Source organism: Lithobates pipiens, unplaced genomic scaffold, assembly GCF_037356315.1.
Source record: "Lithobates pipiens isolate NorthernLeopardFrog02 unplaced genomic scaffold, aLitPip1_a1.2 Scaffold_23, whole genome shotgun sequence".
Taxonomy (NCBI): Eukaryota; Metazoa; Chordata; class Amphibia; order Anura; family Ranidae; genus Lithobates; species Lithobates pipiens.
In genome coordinates, this window is record NW_027507785.1 from 14,860,566 (window position 1) to 14,879,775 (window position 19,210).

The window sequence follows — 19,210 nt, forward strand, 5'->3', positions numbered from 1 at the left end:
AAAAAGAATAGAAAATAAAGGTATAGAATAGAAAGAAAAAGAATACAATATAAAATAAAAGAATAGAATGTAATAGGAGTAAAACAGAACATAATACAAAATAAAAGGAATAGAAAAAAAATATAGAATAGAAATTAAAGGGATAGACTAGAGTAAAACAGAACAAAATAGAATAGAAAATATAAGAACACAATATATTATATATATTCAGATGAAATCCCAATAGTTTTCTAATTTGAATTGTTTTCTAATCGAATTCGAATTTCCAAAAGGAATAGAATATAAAATAAAAGGTATAGAATATAAAAAAAAAAATAGAATATAAAATAAAATAATAGAATGTAATAGAGTAAAACAAAACAGCATACAAATTAAAATAATAGAAAAAATAGAATAGAAATGAAAGGGGTAGAATAGAATTTCCAAAAAGAATATAAAGTAAAGGTATAGAATAGAAAAAAAAGAATAGAAATTAAAGGGACAGAATAGAGTAAAACAGAACCAAATAGAATAGAAAATATAAGAACAGAATAAAGTAGATTAGAATATATTTTTTTCAAATCTAAATCCCAAAAGTTTTTGAATTCAAATAGTTTTCTAATCGAATTAGAATTTCCAAAAAGAATAGAAAATAAAGGTATAGAATAGAAAAAAAAAGAATAGAATAGAAAATAAAACAATAGAATGTAATAGAGTAAAACAGAACAGAATACAAAATAAAAGAATAGAAGAAAATAGAATAGGAATTTAAAGGGATAGAATAGAAATGAAAGGGATAGAATAGAGTAAAACAGAACAAAATTGAATAGAAAATATAAGAACAGAATAAAGTAGATTAGAATATAAAGTTTTCAAATTGAAATCCCAAACGTTTTTGAATTTAAATAGTTTTCTAATCGAATTAGAATTTCCAAAAAGAATAGAAAATAAAGGTATAGAGTAGAAAAAAAAAGAATACAATATAAAATAAAAGAATAGAATGTAATAGGAGTAAAACAGAACAGAATACAAAATAAAATAATAGAAAAAAATTGAATAGAAATTAAAGGAATAGAATAGAAACGAATAGAGAAAAAAAAGAACAAAATAGAATAGAAAATAAAAGAACAGAATAAAGTAGAGTCGAAAATAAAGTTTACAAATGAAAATCCCAATAGTTTTTGAATTTTTGTTAATGTTAATTTTTGTTTTCTAATCAAATTAGCATTTCAAAAAGAAGAGAAAATAAAGGTATAGAATAGAAAGAAAAAAAAAAGAAGAAAATAGAAAATAAAAGAATAAAATGTAATAAAGTAAAACAAAACAGAATAAAAAATAAAAGAATAGAAAAAAATAGAATAGAAATTGAAGGGATAGAATAGAAAAGCATAGAGTAAAACAGAACAAAATAGAATAGAAAATAAAAGAACAGAATAAAGTAGATTAGAAAAAAGGAAGTTGAATATAATAGACAAGAATAGAATAAAAAAAAGAAAATAATAGAAAATTTAAAAAAGTAAATTGATACCCAACATGTTGCGCTTCAAAATTGCGCCCGCTCGTGGAATGGCATCAAACTTTTACCCTTAAAACATTCAATAGGCGGCGTTTAAAAAATTCTACAGGTTGCATGTTTTGCGTTACAGAGGAGGTCTAGGGCTAGAATTATTGCTCTCGCTCTACTGATCACGGCGATACCTCACATGTGTGGTTTGAACACCGCTTTCATATACGGGCGCTACTCACGTGTGCGTTGGCTTCTGCTCACGAGCTTGGCTGGACGGGGCGCATTTAAAACATTTTTAAAAAATTTTTTTATTATTTATTTTACCTTTTATTTTTTTATTTTTACACTGTTCCTTTGTGTCACTTTTATTCCTATTACAAGGAATGTTTGCCCTTGTAATAGGAAAAAAAATGCATGACAGGGCCTCTTAAATATGAGATCGGGGGGGGGGTCAAAAAGACCTCACATCTCATATTTACACTAAAATGCAAAAAAAAAAAAAAAAAATCTTGTAATTTAACCGCATGCCGACCAGCTGCCACAGTTATACCGCAGCAACAGGGCTCGGCAAATCGCCGTCATGGTACCATAGATGGCCACTAGGGGGCGCCCCCTGCTCACCCATGGAGCCGATGCAAGTGCCCGGCGCTCGCGATCACCGCCGGGCTCCCGCGATCGATTGGGGCACGCGGAGAACCGGGATCTGCGTGTGTGTAAACACAGAGTTTCTGGTTCCCTGAGGGGAACAGCGATCTGTCATCTCCCCTACACAGTCCCCTCCCCCTTTCAGTTAGAACCCGCAGCAGGGAACACAGTTAATCCCTTCACTGCCCCCTAGTGTTAACCCCTCGTGTTCTCTGAGGGGAGAAGTGACAGATCGTCCAGTCATACAACGTATGAACAACGATCTGTCATCTCCCCTAGTCAGTCCCCTCCCCCTTTCAGTTAGAACCCACACTAGGGAACACACGTAACCCCTTCACTGCCCCCTAGTGTTAACCCCTCGTGTTCTCTGAGGGGAGAAGTGACAGATCGTCCAGTCATACAACGTATGAACAACGATCTGTCATCTCCCCTAGTCAGTCCCCTCCCCCTTTCAGTTAGAACCCACACTAGGGAACACATGTAACCCCTTCACTGCCCCCTAGTGTTAACCCCTTCACTGCCAGTGACATTTTCACAGTAATCAGTGCATTTTCATAGCGCTGATCGCTGTAATAATGCCAATAGTCCCAAAAATGTGCCAAAATTGTCCGATGTGTCCGCCATAATGTCGCAGTCCTGATAAAAATCGCTGATCGCCGACATTACTAGTAAAAAAAAATAATAATAATAAAAAAGCTATAAAACTATCCCCTATTTTGTAGACGCTATCATTTTTGCGCAAACCAATCAATATACGCTTATTGTGATATTTTTTTTTTTTTACCAAAAATATGTAGAAGAATACGTATCGGCCTAAACTGAGGGAAAGAAAAATGTTTTTTTTTGTATATTTTTGGGGGATATTTATTATAGCAAAAAAGTAAAAAAGTAAAAAATATTGAGTTTTTTTTTTTTCAAAATTGACACTTTTTTTGTTTATAGCGCAAAAAATAAAAACCGCAGAGGTGATCAAATACCACCAAAAGAAATCTCTATTTGTGGGGAAAAAAGGACGTCAGTTTTGTTTGGGTGTAACGTCGCACGACCGCGCAATTGTCAGTTAAAGCGACGCGGTGCCGAATCGCAAAAAGTGCTCTAGTCAGGATGGGGATAAAATCTGAAATGGTTAAAAAAAAAAAAAAAAAAAAAAGTCCTTTTAAGAGCTATGGGCGGAAGTGACGTTTTGACGTCACTTCCGCCCAGCAATGTTATGGAGACGGGCGGGGGCCATCTTCCCCCCTCACTCGTCTCCATGCCCAGCCAGGGGTAACATCCGATCGCTTCCACCACTGCCAACAGCTCTGGTAAGTGGCAGAGGGCACCGGAGAGAGTGGCAAGAGGGAGGGGGGGGGGGGCCTCTCCCACCCCGCCGATAAAAGTGATCTTGCGGCGAATCCGCCGCAGACACCACTCTTATCGGAAAGTGGACTGCCAGCCAAAGAAGACGATACCGGGGTTATGGTAGCTAGCTGCTGCCATAACAAAGATATCACTCTTCAAAGTTAGGACGTATATCGGTGTGTGGCGGTCAGTGCCTACAAACTATGGGATATAGACTGGTAATGGCGGTGATCACCGACTAATAGTGTGACTCTAATAGTGTGGCGGGAAAGCTGGCGCTAACTGACACTGCCTGAGAGGGACACTAATTGACACTGACATCGCTGGTGGCACTAATACAGTAATCAGTGATAATGCTGCACACTGTACCCATGACACTAATGGGCAAAAGGGGTGATCCAAGGGGCAATCAAGGGGTTAACTGTGTGCCTAACAAGTGTATGTGTGTTGCTTTTTACTCCAGGATCTTGTTGTCTTTTTTTTTTTATCCCCTGACTTCAGGGAGCAGAAACAGCCAGATCACCGTTCTGTGCATTTGTAAACACAGAACTCTGTGCTGTGATTGGCCACAGGCAATCAGCAGGTATACAGCAAAAAATCATTGGCTGTAACCTGCTGACAAACCCGTGCTGTGTTGCATCACAGCAAAGGACAGCAGAGGGCCACACTTCTAAACCAGGACCTTCACTACAGCATATGGGCGCATCGTGTTGTCTGGCTGTACTGGAATTTAGTCAGCTATGATGTTATACAGCGCCTTGAAAAAGTATTCATACCCCTTGAAATTGTTCACATCTCGTCATGTTACAGCCAAAAAACGTAAATGTATTTTATTGGGATTTTATCTGATAGACCAACACAAAGTGCCACATAATTGTGAAGTGGAAGGAAAATAATAAATGTTTTTTTCAGAATTTTTTACAAATAAATATGTGAAAAGTGTGGGGGGTACATTTGTATGGCGCCCCCCGGAGTCAATACTTTGTAGAACCGCCTTTCACTGCAATTACAGCTGCAAGTCTTTTTGGGGGTGTCTCTACCAGCTTTACACATCTAGAGAGGGACATTTCTTCCCATTCTTCTTCTTTATAAAATATCTCAAGCTCTGTCAGATTGGATGGAGAGCGTCTGTGATCAGCAATTTTCAAGTCTTGCCACAGATTCTCAATGGGATTTAGGTCTGGACTGTGACTGGACCATTCTAACACATGAATATGCTTTGATCTAAACCATTCCATTGTAGCTCTGGCTGTATGTTTCGGGTCGTTGTCCTGCTGGAAGGTGAACCTCCACCCCGGTCTTAAGTCTTTTACAGATTCAAACAGGTTTTCTTCTAAGATTGCCCTGTATTTGTCTCCATCCATCTTCCCATCAACTCTGACCAGCTTCCCTGTCCCTGCTGAAGAAAAGCATCCCCACCACATGATGCTGCCACCACTATGTTTCACAGTGGGGATGGTGTGTTCAGGGTGATGTGCAGTGTTAGTTTTCCCCCAAACATAGTGTTTTACTTTTAGGCTAAAAAGTTGAATGTTGGTCTCATCTGAGCAGATCACCTTCTTCCACATGTTTGCTGCCCCCTCCCCCACATGGCTTCTCACAAACTGCAAACAGGACTTCTTATGACTTTCTTTCTCCAATGTCTTTCTTCTTGCCACTCTTCCATAAAGGTCAGATTTGTGAAGTGCACCACTAAAGCCCCGTACACACGAGCGGATTTTCCGTGGGAAAAAACTTGGATAGTTTTTCCCGACGGAATTCCTCTCAAGCTTGGCTTGCATACACACGGGTCACACAAAAGTTTGCTGAACTTTCGACCGCCAAGAACGCGGTGACGTACAACACTGCGACGAGCCGAGAAAATTAATTTCAATGTTTCCGAGCATGCGTAGGAATTTTGCACGTCGGAATTTGTACAGACAATCAGAATTTCCAATCGGGACTTTTTTTCCGACCGGAAAATTGAGAACCTACTCTCAATCTTTTGCTGGCCGAAATTCCGCCAGAAAAGTCAGATGGAGCGTACACACGATCGCATTTTCCGACCAAAAGCTCTCAAAGGACTTTTGCTGGCGTAATTTGCGATCGTGTGTATGCGGCATAATAGTTGTCCTGTGGACAGATTCTCCCCCCTGAGCTGTGGATCTCTGCAGCTCCTCCAGAGTTACCATGGACCTCTTGGCTGCTTCTCTGATGAATGCTCTCCTTGCCCGGCCCGGTCAGTTTAGGTGGACGGCCATGTCTTGGTAGGTTTGCAGTTGTGCCCATACTCTTTCTATTTTCAGATGATGGATTGAACAGAGCTCCGTGAGATGTTCAAAGCTTGGGATATTTTTCTATAACCTAACCCCGCTTTAAACTTCTCCGCAACTTCATCCCTGACCTGTCTGGTGTGTTCCTTGGCCTTCGTGATGCTGTTTGTTCACTACAGTTCTCTAACAAACATCTGAAGGCTTCAGAGAACAGCTGTATTTATACTGAGATGAAATTACACACAGGTGGATTCTATTTAGTAATTAGGTGACTTCTGAATGAATGAATGAATGAATGAATGAATTAAATACTTGTATAGCGCACAATGCGAACTGAATCGCCTCTAGGCGCTGTGGCGAGCTTTGATCATCTGCTAAAAGACTGGTGACTTCTGAAGGCAATTGGTTCCACTAGATTTTAGTTAGGGGCATCAGAGTAAAGGGGGCTGAGTACAAATGTACCCCCCACACTTTTCACAAATTTATTTGTAAAAAATTCTGAAAACCATTTATCATTTTCCTTCCACTTCACAATTATGTACCACTTTGTGTCGGTCTATCACTAGTGACACTAATTGTCAGAAACCATGAAACAGACAGAGACTGAAGTACAATCAAATCACACTTGTTTATTAATAAAAAATAAAAAGGGTAAATAGAAAAAAAGCATAGTCAAGCATAGCCAGAGTCCTGTAACCAGATCGGGTAGTCAGCCAGTCCAAAGTTCATTAACCAGATCGGGTAATCAGCCAGGCCAGAAGTCAGGGATCCAAGGAGAGCAACTGCAAGCAGGATAAGAAGCCAGGAGGGATGTCAGCAAGCCAGTCTTGAAACAAACAGCAGGAGATGGTTCCCTGTGATGTGACCAATGCGAAGGCAAATGGAAAAGTGAGCAGGAAGGCTTTAAATAGGCAGGTCAGACGAGCATCATCGGGAACAGCTGGTAACTGTGGAAAGAGAAGACAGCTGGCAATTAGCCGACAGCTGAGCGGCCAGCCCAGAGGAGGAAGGGCTAAGCCAGCCCTGACACTAATACAGCGAACAGTGATAATACTGTACATGGACACTGTACTAATGACACTGGCTCACTGGCTGGGAAGGGGTTAATATCTAGGGGGCGATTAAGGGGTTAACTGTGTGCCTAACAATATGTGCTGATTTTACTTACTGATCTGGCAGTTTTTTCTCCCTGCATTTCCATTTGTAAACACAGAACCCCGTACTGTGATTGGCCACAGCCGATCAGCGGGTTTCAGATAAAATCGCTGTCTGAAATTTGCTGCCAAACTTGTGCTGTGGCCAATCACAACACGTGTTTGTAGGGGGGGGTGGGGTGTGTGCATATGTGCCACTAAACCAGGGAGTACACCGCAACGTGCCTGGCTCTGCTGCTTGCTTGCTGTACCCCTACTGTGAGTGGATCGGCAAGAGGTTAAACTGAAGGATTTTGTGGCTGTAATAAATGTATTATCATTTTCTTCCTCCAGTGGGAAAACATGATTGCCGTGAGACATGCCAAGCTACCGGACCACCGAACCATGAACCCGTGCCCGGTGTACGACAAAGACACCAGAACCATCTTCCTTTTCTTCATCTGCATCCGGACAAACTGCTCGGAAATTAGGCAGATCATTACCGGCAAAAACGCTGCCCGAATATGCTACGTCACCAGCACCGACTACGGCAAATCCTGGAACTCCCTAGTGGACGTAACGGAGGAAGTTCTGGATAAGGACCTGAAGAACTGTGCCACCGTGGCCGTCGGGCCGGGTCACGGAATCCAGTCCCCATCAGGAAGGCTGGTAGTGCCGTCCTACCTCTACTACATCCACTCCCGTGTCTGCGGTCTACCCATTCCATGGAAAACCAAGCCCCACTCTTTCATCTTCTACAGCGATGACCATGGTAAGAGCTGGCACAAGGGCAGCACCATATGGCAACAGCAGACTGGCGAGTGCGAGGTGGCAGACGTGTCCTGCAGCAACGGTCCTGACGTGTTGTATTGCAGCGCCCGGACAAACAAGCACTTCCGGGTAGAGGCTACCAGTAGCGACCAGGCCATGGGGTTTGACAGTTCTCATTTCTGCAGGAACCTTTGTGAACCACCCCACGGGTGCCAGGGAAGTGTGGTGAGCTACCAGCCCTTGGAGATCCACCAAGAGGCAGATGACCTGGATGGCAGAGGCCAGACTTGCTTTGAGAAACATGCTAAGTCTTGGCTGCTCTACTCCCACCCAACAAGCAACCATAAAAGGGTTGACTTGGGGATCTACCTAAACAAATCCCCACTGATATCTGCTGGTTGGAACCAACCGTGGATCATTAACCAAGGCCCCAGCGGGTACTCCGACCTAGCCGTCTGCCAGGGCACGCATACATTTGGATGCCTCTTCGAGTGTGGCGTAGACGCTTGTGAAAAGATTGTCTTTCAAAGGTTCACCGTAGAGGAGCTGATGGAAAATTCATCAAAACCTTAATCGGTTTCTTGATGCAACATCCAATACATTTTTGGAAACAATGCCGGGTACCTTATATCCGGTATTCCAGCAGAAGACTTCAGCTGTCTACAAACTACAAGTGCCAGCATGCCTTGTTCTTGTTCAGATACTCTAAACATGGATTTTTACTGTTGCATTTAAAGAGACCCTGTCTCCAGACCAACTCCAGGCCAACAAAGTCTTTGTTGGTCTGGAGTCTCCAGACCAACAAAGACCTTCCCTTTGAGATTTAATGAGCACTTTTATTTAATAGCACTTTAATGAGCACTTAACGTATTTTAGGCATGATATTGACTCCCCCATGTAGCCATCAAAAGTCCTAAGACTACTGCTGGGTACCGCCATCTTGGATCTGATGTCAGCAGCCCCAAGCAGACTCAACTCCATAGTTCCCCTGGCAGCTACATAAAATGTTATGTATGCAGCTGAAGGGAGGGGCAGAGGAGCTGGGCCAGCGCAGACAGTAATTAAACACTCCCAGAAGAGGAGAAGCCAAGGAAGGAGGGGGCTGTGCTAGGGAACTGACTCTTCTGGAGTAGTCAAAATTTCTAGCATTCTTTCTTAAGCTTTTTACTCCAGAGGAACCCCCTAAAAGTGCTACTGGGTGCCACCATCTTGGATGTGACGTCAGTAGCTCCAGCAGAAACCTTCCAATAAGATTCTATGAGCACTAAATGTATTATAGGCATGAAATTGATTACCTTATGTAGATATCCAAAATCCCTAATGCCGCGTACACACGACCGGACTTTCCGTCGGAATGAACTGTGACAGACTTTTTGACGGCCTTTTCGACTGAGTTCCGACGAAACGGACTTGCCTACGCGCGATCACACCAAAGTCCGATCGTTTATCGCAATGATGTACGATGGGACTATAAAAAGGAAGTTCAGTAGCCAGTAGCCAATAGCTACCCTTGCTTCGTTTTTGGTCCATCGGATCTGCATACAGACGAGCGTTTTTTTCTCGATAGGGATTGAGTCTGTCGGAAAGATTTGAAACATGTTCTATTTCTAAAGTCCATCAGATTTTTCGACAGAAAAGGTCCGATGTAGCCCACACACGATCGAAATTGTCAGACGGATTCTGCTGTCGAAAAGTCCGGTCGTGTGTAGACACGGCATTTGACTGCTGCTGCATCTCAGCTCATGGAACCCCTAGCAGCCTTTGGAGGGACCCTGGTTGAGAATGGTTTCTCTAGTATTCCCTTTTTGATCCAACCCTGACAAGCTACATCAAAGGTTATGTAGAAAGGTGAGGGGAGGGGCGGAGGAGCTGGGCCAGCACAGGCACTACCTGAAAAGTTAGCCTTCCCCTGGCAGATACATAAAAGGTTATGTAGAGAGGGGAGGGGTGGAGCAGCTGGGCCAGCACAAGCACTACCAGAAGAGGGTAGGGCTAGAACATGAAGGGAGTGGAAGGGGGCTGTGCCAGAGATTTGACTCTTCCTGGGGTATTCAAATTCGCTAGCAAGTTCAAAAATTATTATTAAATAATTTATGGAAAGAAATATTTTTCTGTGCTTTTGATGTTTTTTTGTTTTTTCTTCAGTTGGTGACAGGGTCTCTTTATGGACTTATTTGGCTGGCCAGTGGCAGACTCCTGGCTGATAGAGTATCTCATTGCTATTTAGTTTGCAGCATAAAGCTATACAGAGAAGAATATGTTTGAAGAAGCCTTCAAACCTCGAAATAATAATAATCTTGCCTCGAGCTGTGGTATAACTACTTGAAGTCAGCGTCTCACCTCCGGTCACTCCACCCATAGCCTGGATTTTACCTGGTGCGGGAGCTGTGTTTTAATGTTTGACCTACAGTGCCACCTGCTGATTAGCTATGGTGTTACAATATAGTAATATTTCTACCTACCATGCCACTTGATGATTTGCTGTGACATTGCAACATAGTAATATTTTTATCTACAGTGCCAACTACTGATTACCTGTGGTATTGCAGTGTGACGTGTCATGTAATTGTGATACAACATGAAACTTCTACAGGAAAAAACACCTTGGCGCAAGGATCCTGCTGCTGCTCTAAAGAGGAAATGGGCCTGCCTCCTTCTGGAATTTTAACTCCCTGAGGCCCGGGTTTTAGGTGTCCTTTCCAGAGACCCAGGCCTGGAAATGTCCAGGGCCATATCATAGGTGCTTTTAACTCTCATGTGACTGGATGGATGAGCTTCCAACGTGTTAAAGTGGATGCGCAGACTTTGTATAAAGACTTGAACAATGGTCAGAGGTGTGCGATTCCTCATTATTCCCAATGCCTTCACTGTTTACACGGTTCTCCACATTTTACAGTATCATAGTTTACATCCTGCTCTCCACCGATGCGTTTCATCATGATCAAGGGGGTACGGAAGAAGGAAACTTAATGATGGTAGGGAAGAAGGAACTGGGTGATGGTAGGGAAGAAGGAACTGGATGATGGTAGGGAAGAAGGAACTGGATGATGGTAGGGAAGAAGGAACTGGGTGATGGTAGGGAAGAAGGAACTGGGTGATGGTAGGGAAGAAGGAACTGGGTGATGGTAGGGATGAAGGAACTGGATGATGGTAGGGAAGAAGGAAACTAAATGATGGTAGGGAAGAAGGAACTGGATGATGGTAGGGAAGAAGGAAACTAAATAATGGTAGGGAAGAAGGAACTGGATGATGGTAGGGAAGAAGGAACTGGATGATGGTAGGGAAGAAGGAAACTAAATGATGGTAGGGAAGAAGGAACTGGATGATGGTAGGGAAAAAGGACCTGGATGATGGTAGGGAAAAAGGACCTGGATGATGGTAGGGAAGAAGGAACTAAATGATGGTAGGGAAGAAGGAACTAAATGATGGTAGGGAAGAAGGAACTAAATGATGGTAGGGAAGAAGGAACCGGATGATGGTAGGGAAGAAGGAACCGGATGATGGTAGGGAAGAAGGAACCGGATGATGGTAGGGAGAAGGAACCGGATGATAGGGAAGAAGGAACCGGAAGATGGTAGGGAAAAAGGAACCGGATGATGGTAGGGAGAAGGAACCGGATGATGGTAGGGAAGAAGGAACCGGATGATGGTAGGGAAGAAGGAACTGGATGATGGTAGGGAAGAAGGAACTGGATGATGGTAGGGAAGAAGGAATTGGATGATGGTAGGGAAGAAGGAACCGAATGATGGTAGGGAAGAAGGAACTGGATGATGGTAGGGAAGAAGGAATTGGATGATGGTAGGGAAGAAGGAATTGGATGATGGTAGGGAAGAAGGAATTGGATGATGGTAGGGAAGAAGGAATTGGATGATGGTAGGGAAGAAGGAACTGGATGATGGTAGGGAAGAAGGAATTGGATGATGGTAGGGAAGAAGGAACTGGATGATGGTAGGAAAGAAGGAACCGGATGATGGTAGGGAAGAAGGAACCGGATGATGGTAGGGAAGAAGGAACTGGATGATGGTAGGGAAGAAGGAATTGGATGATGGTAGGGAAGAAGGAATTGGATGATGGTAGGGAAGAAGGAACTGGATGATGGTAGGGAAGAAGGAATTGGATGATGGTAGGGAAGAAGGAACTGGATGATGGTAGGGAAGAAGGAATTGGATGATGGTAGGGAAGAAGGAACTGGATGATGGTAGGAAAGAAGGAACCGGATGATGGTAGGGAAGAAGGAACCGGATGATGGTAGGGAAGAAGGAACCGGATGATGGTAGGGAAGAAGGAACCGGATGATGGTAGGGAAGAAGGAATTGGATGATGGTAGGGAAGAAGGAACTAGATGATGGTAGGGAAGAAGGAATTGGATGATGGTAGGGAAGAAGGAATTGGATGATGGTAGGGAAGAAGGAATTGGATGATGGTAGGGAAGAAGGAACCGGATGATGGTAGGGAAGAAGGAACTAGATGATGGTAGGGAAGAAGGAATTGGATGATGGTAGGGAAGAAGGAATTGGATGATGGTAGGGAAGAAGGAACCAGATGATGGTAGGGAAGAAGAAACTGGATGATGGTAGAGAAGAGGGCAGTCTTCGTCCACATGTTGGCTTCTATCCAATTTTTGGGCAATTTTAAAGGCATTTTGCCAAGGCACCCCTGAAGACACCCTTCAAGGCACCCCAGTTGAAAAAGGCTGCTCTGTAGTATTCCCCCTTGCAACTTCTGTAGCAGCTACAGTACATAAAAAAGGTTATGTAGATAGGTGATGGGAGGGGCATAGGAGCCAGGCCAGCACAGACAATAATTAGAGACTCTTAAATAGAAGAGGGCTAAGATATGAAAGAAGGGAGGGGGACCTGCTATGGAATCAACTCTTCTTAAAGAAGCACAACTCCCTGGGAAGTTCACAGATAGATTGCAAGGCAATACATACTCCTCTTGGGAAAGAAAAACACTGGAAGTAAACACTTAAAATGTTCGATGTTTCTATGCTTTTTACTAGCAATTGTATAAAGTTGGTGACAAGGTTCCTTTTAAGGACTAATTTGACTGACCAATGGCGAAATCCTAAAAAAAAAAAAGCTTTCATGTAGTTTTGGTGACGTGGTCTCATTAGGGACTAATTTGGCTGAGGAATGGCAAAACTCTAATGGAGGCTTGTATGTAGGTTGATGACAGGGTCTCTTTAAAGGAATTGTACAATCACAAAGCAGCACAATGAAGCCTACGTAATGAAGTATGGCTGCCCCCATGTACATAGAGAACTAGCTTCTATTCATAGAAATCACTTTTTTATACATTAACATGCACTGATCAGATTATTAGCATAGTATTGATCTCTTTACATGCACTGTATGTAAAAACTTTAAAGAGACTTGTTCCCTTTAATCATGTTTATGTCTTTGTGATCTCGGAATGTCAGAAAGTCACATCCTCTGCCTCAGACTTTTATGAAATGTCTCAGACAATATGATTTTTGTATGATCTCTATGTTCTGTTGAGTCTGCGGTGATGGGACCTGGGGCATGTTTGGATACTCCGGTGCCTGACCCCACCAGTAGGACACATTCCTAGGTTGCTTTGATCCTCTTGACTGTCTACGTGGCACGTTGTCCCCATTCTGTGCAGGAAAATAGAGAAAGGGAAGGGTTGACCCTAAGCACCCATTCAAGCAAATGTGTTGTGGTCATGCATTTAAAATCCATTACCTTTAAATTTTAAATGGCACCCCAATACACTAAGTCAGGGATCTCCAGACTCTCCAAACAGAGGGCTAGTTTATCGTCCTTCAGACATTAGGGGGGTGGGACTGTGGTCAGCGGGAGTGGATATTTTCCTGGCATCAGTGGGAGTAAACATCACCACATTTGGTATAAAGTGGAGGAATAGTGCCCCATCATTGGTATTAGTGGGAGGAATAGTGCACCAGCGGGGGTATAAGGTCGAGGAATAGAGCCCCAGCGTTGGTATCAGTGGGAGGAGTAGTGTCCCATCACTGGTATAAGGTGGATGAATAGTGCACCCCCACCATTGATATCAGTGGGAGGAATAATGTCCCATCATTGGTATCAGTGGGAGGAATAGTGCCCCATAATTGGTATCAGTGGGAGGAATAGTGCCCCATCATTGGTATCAGTGGGAGGAATAGTGCCCCAGCATTGGTATCAGTGGGAGGAATAGTGCCTCAGCATTGGTATCAGTGGGAGGAATAGTGCCCCATCATTGGTATCAGTGGGAGGAATAGTGCCCCATCATTGGTATCAGGGAGGGATAGTATCCCATCATTGGTATCAGTAGGAGGAATAGTGTCCCATCATTGGTATCAGTGAGAGGAATAGTGCCCCATCACTGGTATCAGTCGGAAGAATAGTACCACATCATTGGTATCAGTGGGAGGAATAGTGTCCCATCATTGGTATCAGTGGGAGGAATAGTGTCCCATCATTGGTATCAGTGGGAGAAATAGTGTCCCATCATTGGTATCAGTGGGAGGAATAGTGTCCATCATTGGTATCAGTGGGAGGAATAGTGTCCCATCATTGGTATCAGTGGGAGAAATAGTGTCCCATCATTGGTATCAGTGGGAGGAATAGTGCCCCACCATTGGTATCAGGGAGGGATAGTGTCCCATCATTGGTATCAGTAGGAGGAATAGTGTCCCATCATTGGTATCAGTGAGAGGAATAGTGCCCCATCATTGGTATCAGTGAGAGGAATAGTGCCCCATCATTGGTATCAGTGGGAGGAATAGTGTCCCATCATTGGTATCAGTGGGAGGAATAGTGCCCCATCATTGGTATCAGTGGGAGAAATAGTGCCCCATCACTGGTATCAGTCGGAAGAATAGTACCACATCATTGGTGTCAGTGGGAGGAATAGTGTCCCATCATTGGTATCAGTGGGAGGAATAGTGTCCCATCATTGGTATCAGTGGGAGAAATAGTGCCCCATCATTGGTATCAGTGGGAGGAATAGTGTCCCATCATTGGTATCAGTGGGAGGAATAGTGTCCCATCATTGGTATCAGTGGGAGGAATAGTGCCCCATCATTGGTATCAGTGGGAGAAATAGTGCCCCATCACTGGTATCAGTCGGAAGAATAGTACCACATCATTGGTGTCAGTGGGAGGAATAGTGTCCCATCATTGGTATCAGTGGGAGGAATAGTGTCCCATCATTGGTATCAGTGGGAGGAATAGTGTCCCATCATTGGTATCAGTGGGAGGAATAGTGCCCCATCATTGGTATCAGTGAGAGGAATAGTGCCCCATCATTGGTATCAGTGGGAGAAATAGTGTCCCATCATTGGTATCAGTGGGAGGAATAGTGTCCCATCATTGGTATCAGTGGGAGGAATAGTGTCCCATCATTGGTATCAGTGGGAGAAATAGTGCCCCATCACTGGTATCAGTCGGAAGAATAGTACCACATCATTGGTATCAGTGGGAGGAATAGTGCCCCATCATTGGTATCAGTGGGAGGAATAGTGCCCCATCATTGGTATCAGGGAGGGATAGTGTCCCATCATTGGTATCAGTAGGAGGAATAGTGTCCCATCATTGGTATCAGTCGGAAGAATAGTACCACATCATTGGTATCAGTGGGAGGAATAGTGCCCCATCATTGGTATCAGTGGGCGGAATAGTGTCCCATCATTGGTATCAGTGGGAGGAATAGTGTCCCATCATTGGTATCAGTGGGAGGAATAGTGTCCCATCATTGGTATCAGTGGGAGGAATAGTGCCCCATCATTGGTATCAGTGGGAGGAATAGTGTCCCATCATTGGTATCAGTGGGAGGAATGGTGCCTCAGCATTGGTATAAGGTGGAGGAATAGTGCCCCATTGTTGGTGTCTGTTGGCAGAATAGTATCTTCGTAGTGTCATTGTATCAGTGGGTGAATAGTGGCCCAAAGGCCAGATAAAAGCAAGCACAGGGGTCGCATTCAGCCCCCAGGCCACAGTCTGGAGACCACTGAACTAAAGAAATGCACCTCCATTGTGTTGCAAAACAGGAATCGCGTCCGTTTTTTTGCATGTTAGGGTGCGCTGGCAGCCCATTCATTACAGTAAGCTGTCTTAGCACAATGTATGTTAACGTGCAACATAATGCACTTTGTACCATAAAGAAGTAAATGGGTCATAAAAGACAAAAGGAGGGGGTACCTGGGATTGGGAGTCTGTAGGTTTGTGGACGGCAATATAGACCCATCAATGTTTGATCAATTATAGGTTAGAAATCCATCCGTATCACCTGTACCAAGATTACAAATCCTTACATTGGTGGTCAGTGGGAAGAATGTTCCTTACATTGGTGATCAGTGAGAAGAATGTTCCTTACATTGGTGATCAGTGAGAAGAATGTTCCTTACATTGGTGATCAGTGAGAAGAATGTTCCTTACATTGGTGATCAGTGGGAAGAATGTTCCTTACATTGGTGATCAGTGAGAAGAATGTTCCTTACATTGGTGATCAGTGAGAAGAATGTCCCTTACATTGGTGATCAGTGGGAAGAATGTCCCTTACATTGGTGATCAGTGAGAAGAATGATCCTTACATTGGTGATCAGTGGGAAGAATGTTCCATACATTGGTGATCAGTGAGAAGAATGTTCCTTACATTGGTGATCAGTGAGAAGAATGTTCCTTACATTGGTGATCAGTGAGAAGAATGTTCCTTACATTGGTGATCAGTGAGAAGAATGTTCCTTACATTGGTGATCAGTGAGAAGAATGTTCCTTACATTGGTGATCAGTGGGAAGAATGTTCCTTACATTGGTGATCAGTGAGAAGAATGCTCCTTACATTGGTGATCAGTGGGAAGAATGCTCCTTACATTGGTGATCAGTGAGAAGAATGTTCCTTACATTGGTGATCAGTGGGAAGAATGTTCCTTACATTGGTGATCAGTGGGAAGAATGTTCCTTACATTGGTGATCAGTGAGAAGAATGCTCCTTACATTGGTGATCAGTGGGAAGAATGTTCCTTACATTGGTGATCAGTGAGAAGAATGTTCCTTACATTGGTGATCAGTGGGAAGAATGTTCCTTACATTGGTGATCAGTGAGAAGAATGTTCCTTACATTGGTGATCAGTGAGAAGAATGTTCCTTACATTGGTGATCAGTGGGAAGAATGTTCCTTACATTAGTGATCAGTGGGAAGAATGTTCCTTACATCGGTGGTTAGTAGGAAGAATGTTCCTTACATTGGTGATCAGTGGGAAGAATGCTCCTTACATTGGTGATCAGTGGGAAGAATGCTCCTTACATTGGTGATCAGTGGGAAGAATGTTCCTTACATTGGTGATCAGTGGGAAGAATGTTCCTTACATTGGTGATCAGTGAGAAGAATGTTCCTTACATTGGTGATCAGTGAGAAGAATGTCCCTTACATTGGTGATCAGTGGGAAGAATGCTCCTTACATTGGTGATCAGTGAGAAGAATGTTCCTTACATTGGTGATCAGTGAGAAGAATGTTCCTTACATTGGTGATCAGTGGGAAGAATGTTCCTTACATTGGTGATCAGTGGGAAGAATGTTCCTTACATTGGTGATCAGTGAGAAGAATGTTCCTTACATTGGTGATCAGTGAGAAGAATGTTCCTTACATTGGTGATCAGTGGGAAGAATGTTCCTTACATTGGTGATCAGTGAGAAGAATGCTCCTTACATTGGTGATCAGTGGGAAGAATGCTCCTTACATTGGTGATCAGTGGGAAGAATGCTCCTTACATTGGTGATCAGTGAGAAGAATGTTCCTTACATTGGTGATCAGTGAGAAGAATGTTCCTTACATTGGTGATCAGTGAGAAGAATGCTCCTTACATTGGTGATCAGTGGGAAGAATGCTCCTTACATTGGTGATCAGTGGGAAGAATGCTCCTTACATTGGTGATCAGTGAGAAGAATGTTCCTTACATTGGTGATCAGTGAGAAGAATGTTCCTTACATTGGTGATCAGTGGGAAGAATGTTCCTTACATTGGTGATCAGTGAGAAGAATGTTCCTTACATTGGTGATCAGTGAGAAGAATGCTCCTTACATTGGTGATCAGTGGGAAGAATGCTCCTTACATTGGTGATCAGTGGGAAGAATGCTCCTTACATTGGTGGTTAGTAGGAAGAATGCTCTTTTTACGTTGTTGGTTAGTATGAAGAATGAAACCTTTACAATGGTGGTCAGAATGTCACCCTTACAAGCAGCTAAAACGATCTTTGGCTCTGCCAATTGGTGTTGGCCTTGTAACTATGCATGCACCACCAAATGGAAGGTCGAAAAGCCAAAGCTCAAGGAATCCCTGACAACCTCTGAATGAACGCTGGTTGAGAATGACTCCTCTATGGATTTCATGGATATAATCTACTTTCTCAGGAGAAATAAAGATTGTACAGTGTAATGAGTGTGTTTTTTAGATATGTAATTTTAATTAAAACTCCTACCACAGTGTGTCAGGGATCTGATCAAAAGACCTGGGGCGGACTGCCTAGGGAGATATCCCCTTCAAAACATGTCCAAATGGTCCCAAGATACTAGCTGGATTTTGGTTCTAAATGTACATTCACATAAGCAGGGCATTTGTCATCACAGTGTCAAACATTGCCCAATACATAGTCCTATCAAGCCAAATAGAGAGATACAAAAGTCATAAAGCGGCCCTGAAATGGGCAATATAGACCCAACAGGTGATCAAACCCAACTGCACGCCATCTAAAACTAAAAGTTTCAGGTACAGATCTGCATGAAAGAGAACCATTTGTTATTGGACTTCTGAAGGAATCTGAACGTTTAGGTTTAGATCTAGATAACTGTAAACATTAAAACTTTAATTAAAGGCAAAACATTATTTTTTTAAGTTTTAGTGTGAGAAGAATTAGAACCTCTGTCAGTTTTTGTTGCTGTCTATACCCCCCCCCCCCCCCCCCCCCCGTTAAGGAGATTCCCCTTCTCTATTTCTCCTGTTTACCGTTATCATTGAAAGTGAAAGCAAGCAAAATGACCCAAGCTGTGGGTTGTCCCCAGAAAAGTAATAGAGGGTAAATCTTCCAATGGGGACACTAGTTATGGTGACCTGGCCAAAATCCTGTTTGGCTATGGGACAGGATGTAAAGGGAAATCTCCACAATGGGACCCAGATGGCGAAAAAAAAAAATTTGACAGGGGTTATAACCATCCGTTGCTCTATCTTAAATAAAAAAAGATTTGCCTATAGTACTGCTTTTAATATGACATGCTTGAGGAAGGGTCCCTGCGTGGTCCCTAAACATTGGTTTTCTATGTGAGCGAACAAGAATAAAGAGCTTTGCACTTTGAAACACGCTTGTTGGTGTGCTTATTTCTTCTATGTTGTACACTTTGACCGGGTGGAAGTTATTGTAGCACATGGTGTGCAGGAGGAATATAACACTTATCTGAGGATGACTCTCAGCTTCAGAGACAGAAATCAGAGTCCCCGTGAGGTCTGATGGTGGTTGCCCTGCTAACTGGCTGAACCATCTCCTCCTTGCTTTGGATAACCGTTTTCGTTAGGCTGCAATGGTGGCACGGCAAGAAAATATCATTTCTGCTGCTTTTAACACATT

General features: G+C 43.1%; 1 protein-coding gene across 1 annotated transcript; it reads left to right on the forward strand.

Moving 5' to 3' along the window:
• Positions 1 to 6,255: 6,255 nt before the first annotated feature.
• Positions 6,256 to 18,943, forward strand: NEU3 (neuraminidase 3). The gene has a single exon (XM_077451202.1). The coding sequence runs from the start codon at positions 7,221 to 7,223 to the stop codon at positions 8,199 to 8,201; it is 981 nt and encodes a 326-aa protein (XP_077307328.1). The 5' UTR covers positions 6,256 to 7,220; the 3' UTR covers positions 8,202 to 18,943.
• The last annotated feature ends 267 nt before the right edge of the window (positions 18,944 to 19,210 follow it).